The sequence below is a fragment of the Monopterus albus genome, unplaced genomic scaffold (assembly GCF_001952655.1).
Source record: "Monopterus albus unplaced genomic scaffold, M_albus_1.0 scaffold1.1, whole genome shotgun sequence".
Classification (NCBI taxonomy): domain Eukaryota; kingdom Metazoa; phylum Chordata; class Actinopteri; order Synbranchiformes; family Synbranchidae; genus Monopterus; species Monopterus albus.
The window spans coordinates 60,716-64,526 of record NW_018127881.1 but is presented as its reverse complement, the minus strand read 5'-3'; the positions used below and the strand labels follow the sequence as shown (position 1 = coordinate 64,526).

Genomic DNA, 3,811 nt, shown 5'->3' with positions numbered 1-3,811 from the left:
TTAACCACATTTTTCCTAACATACTTCATTACTTGCATCTCTCCATCCCACTGCTTCCCTTGCAAACCCCCACACCTCCCTCTCTTTCCTTGCATACAGCGTCCTCAGCAGCAGCGCAGACTTCGTTTGTTGTTTGACGTTGTGTGAGTGCTGGTTTGGGAGATAATGTGAGCCAGGACCTAGTTTAAAGGACAATGCTCCAGGGCGTTCCCTGCCCCCCCACCCTCTTCTTCTGCTTATATTACTGTATAAATAATAATAAAAAAGTAATTAATTCTCACAACTTCTGAGCCCTTCAGCCTGTGGCGAAGTGAATGGGAAAGTGTAAATTGATACAATGTGCATCCTTTCAGATAAATAAATAGCGCACTTGAGACACAAAAACAAGCCTTTTCATACCTCCCTAATTTCTTCAACAGACAAATTACTTTTTTTTTTGTCTGTGTGAATGTTTGACGAGTTGTTCTTTGTTGGATTTCTTTACGGAACAAAACAACATGACAGAGATAGAGCTGATAGGAATACTGCGAGTGAATCAAGGAGAAAGAAAAAATAGAAATAGACAAATCAGTTAAGAAATAGAATGGAGATACTGACATACCACTGTTTTTATTGAAACTTGTTGTTATTGCACTTTAATGATTTAATTCTAATTTACTGTGTAAAACGGAAACGTACAGCATTTATATATTTTCACACTTAGCAGGACTTTGTTCACAAAAATCATATTGCAACTTTTAGTCTCAGTTTTGGCACCTGACGATAATAAACGGGCACTCGTGTGTTGGATTAAAATAACACAAATTCACAAAAGAGAGAAAATGGCACACTGTAAACACGATAGCCTATAGAATAAGGGCAGAAGGGAGAAGAGAAAGTGATACAGAGTGAGTGAGAGGAAAGTGGAGGTTTTGGGAAGTACAAAGACTCCTGTAGGACTGCGCTGGCCTGAGGGCTAGCCTGCCTGGAGAGCTGATAGGAGCCCCTTCTGTTTCATTCCCAGCACCAGTGCCAACACACCCCACTCCACAAATACTCTTAATCTGCGCAAGACTGGATTAGTTACTCTGTCAGAGATAGCTCCCCGTTCTGCCCAAATCAAAATGCCCCCAAGATGTACCTTTAAGTTAGGCAGAGGTCACCGGGGCAGACAGGGAAAAATGAGCACTCCACATGGCTGTAAGTTATCTGAGTGCTGCAGAATAGCATCTTGCACCTTAACAGATCTGCCTGGCTGATATTCGCTTCAGCAAAGAATGATTAAAGATCCACAGTGATGACACTGAATTTCAGATCAATATTTGAGGGCCAGTCCTGAGGGCACGATTACAGGAAGAGAATAGTGTTTAATTCTGTGACCCAGGAGTCACGCAGATCCGGTGACTCAAAAGAGTCTGACTTTGAGAACAGTCAAAATGTTAAATCAAGACTCCTAAAATTTCTGAGTATGTGGAGGAAATAGTTTTTTAATAACTAAAGAAGTTTGTTAAATGAAAATCAAATTTTCGTTGAAATCCATGTTTAAAATATCAGGCTCAAACACCAAATGAGCTGAAACAAAACAAAAATGAAGGGAGTAAATAACAAATGAAAATATCATGACCCCCCCACCGAGTCAGTCGACTCCTGCTCCCATAAAGTCCCACCCTTCCCCTCATCCTTCACATGAGAGGGCCAGCACAGCAGGCAGTAAGGCCCCTCATCTAAGCAGACAAAATGACTATTTAAAAATAACAGTGATTGCATAAATTGAATTAAAGCGTTTTGGTCACGGTGGCGGTGGCGTGAGGGGTGGCGTGGGGCCTCAGCAGACAGCCGGGATGGTGGCAGGCAGCAGATGATGGGCTCTGGCTTGCATGCCACTGTGTTAATTGGCTGCGGCACATTAATAAAAACTGAAAGGTGTCTTCCACCAGCGCCACAGGATGAAGAGACAGAAACAGAATGAGAGGTAAAGTGGGACGGGGAGAGGGGTTTATGCTGGAGGGAGCAAAATGAGCCTTTGAAGAATGTGATGTGTATGGGGGGTTGTGGTGGGGTACTAATTGTGTTCAATTAAGTGGCTGATTGGCACTGACAGAATCTGGGCATTGACAAGTCAGGCACAGATGAGGACGATTAGCGAGCACTGGAACAAGCTGTCACTCCTCACAACACGTTAGCCATCCTGCGACGGTGTCTCCTCTCCCTGTGATCCATGAAGGTGTTCATGCATACAAAAGAAGCTAAAACAAGTAGAAATTGAATAAAATTCATATTTATTTCAGGTTTGTCCCTCCCTTTGCAAATTTTCACTATTTGCTCTTCTGCCCACTAACTACTGCTGGCCTTGGCTTAGAAAGGACAGCTGCTCAAACTGGAAGACGGCCCCCCTCCTTCCTAAACATCTCACAGTATAAGCTATAAACTTGGCCTGCACTAACCAGAGGTTAATATGCCACCTATTGGACTGCAATTGGAGAACGTGTGGGGAGCAATCCTCTATTCTGTGCTAGTGATATGCTTGAGTAACAGTGGGATGGATTCAGCCACTGGGAACAAGAGAGGCCCCTTCAAAGGGTGCACGCACAAACACACATAGACTCAGCTCTCCGCACCTTGCACCAACGCCTCTTCTAAATTAAACGGCAGATTTTCTGATTCTAGGAGAATGGCTTCAATGAGGCAGGGCCTCTGTGTGTATGAGGGAGTAGCTCCAGAAGGCAGATCGAGGGTGTGAAGGAGAAAAACAGGAGGAGGAATAGGAGGAGGAGGAGGAGGAGGAGAGGTGGGGGTTGTTTGCTAAAAACAGCAGGGGCAAGGTCTAGTGAAAAATGTCAGGTCAAATTGTTCTTGACAGTGTTAATATCTGCACCTCATAGCCATAATTACATGTAAATAAATAGTGAAATAGCTCTCAGCTGGAGACTGAGAGGGGAGAGCTGCTGTATGAGGCAACCAGCTGAGGTCCCAACCACATCCCATATTCTTATCTTATTGTCAGGAGGAAGAAAAGAGCAGAGAAAAAGAGACACGTGCAATGAAGCATGCTGGCAAGAGATGCTCCTATTTCTAGCTTCTTCTTTTTTTAAACAAAGGCTAAGAAAAACTGAGTGCTAGATCAACTTTGCAAAGGGACCACAAGCAAGAGTCCACAATGAATGAGAGGCTATGTGGAGAAAGTTTAGAAACAAATGAGAGACTTGCAGGAAGAGACAAAAAATAGGAAGGAGGCACAGAATGAGAAAATGTGGGAGAGAGAAAAAGTGAGAGAGAGTATTAATCACAGCTATGCACCTGTCAGAGTGGCATCTGGAACTAACAGGAACCACATGCAGCTAGACAACATCCTGAACCAGGGCAGGTTCACACCAAACCAGCCCTCCTTCTCCCCTAGTCATCCCATAACCCCTTGCACCCTGACACTTGACCCCGAAGAGAGAGGTCACCCAGCATATGCCCTACAGACACTTCACCTGTACAGCAGCACAGCAGTGGATGATTTTTTTTTTCTCAGCACAAGTCACCTTCAAACTGTATGTGTATGAGGCAGGAAATCTCTGCAGATGTGATACAGTGTATGCCTGTGTGTAATAGCTATTTTAGATAGGATCGATGTCTGTGCCTATACTTTAATAAAGGCAGTACCACTCTCCACCTTATAGGCATTTCAACTGCGTGGGACACAGCATGTGAATCAGTCTCAGTCATTTTCCTCCTTAAATCCCCATCTTCTAGGATTTACTGAAATTCATATTGGCTGCCTCTGCAAGATAAATGTAAATCACATTCCCTTATATTTACTATTTATCAGGATGCAGCAGCTCACTTT

General features: G+C 43.7%; 1 protein-coding gene across 4 annotated transcripts in view; it reads right to left on the bottom strand.

Annotated features, from left to right (window-relative positions):
* Positions 1–3,811, bottom strand: part of pax7a (paired box 7a) — a 45,343-nt gene that overhangs the window by 6,594 nt on the left and 34,938 nt on the right. Inside the window, exon 10 of one of the 4 annotated variants that reach the window (XM_020622681.1) lies at positions 2,598–2,781. The exons of the other annotated variants lie outside the window; for them this stretch is intronic. Coding sequence (XP_020478337.1) covers positions 2,598–2,781 — 184 coding nt within the window. The remainder of the gene's footprint in view (positions 1–2,597; positions 2,782–3,811) is intronic. 4 annotated transcript variants of the gene reach the window in all.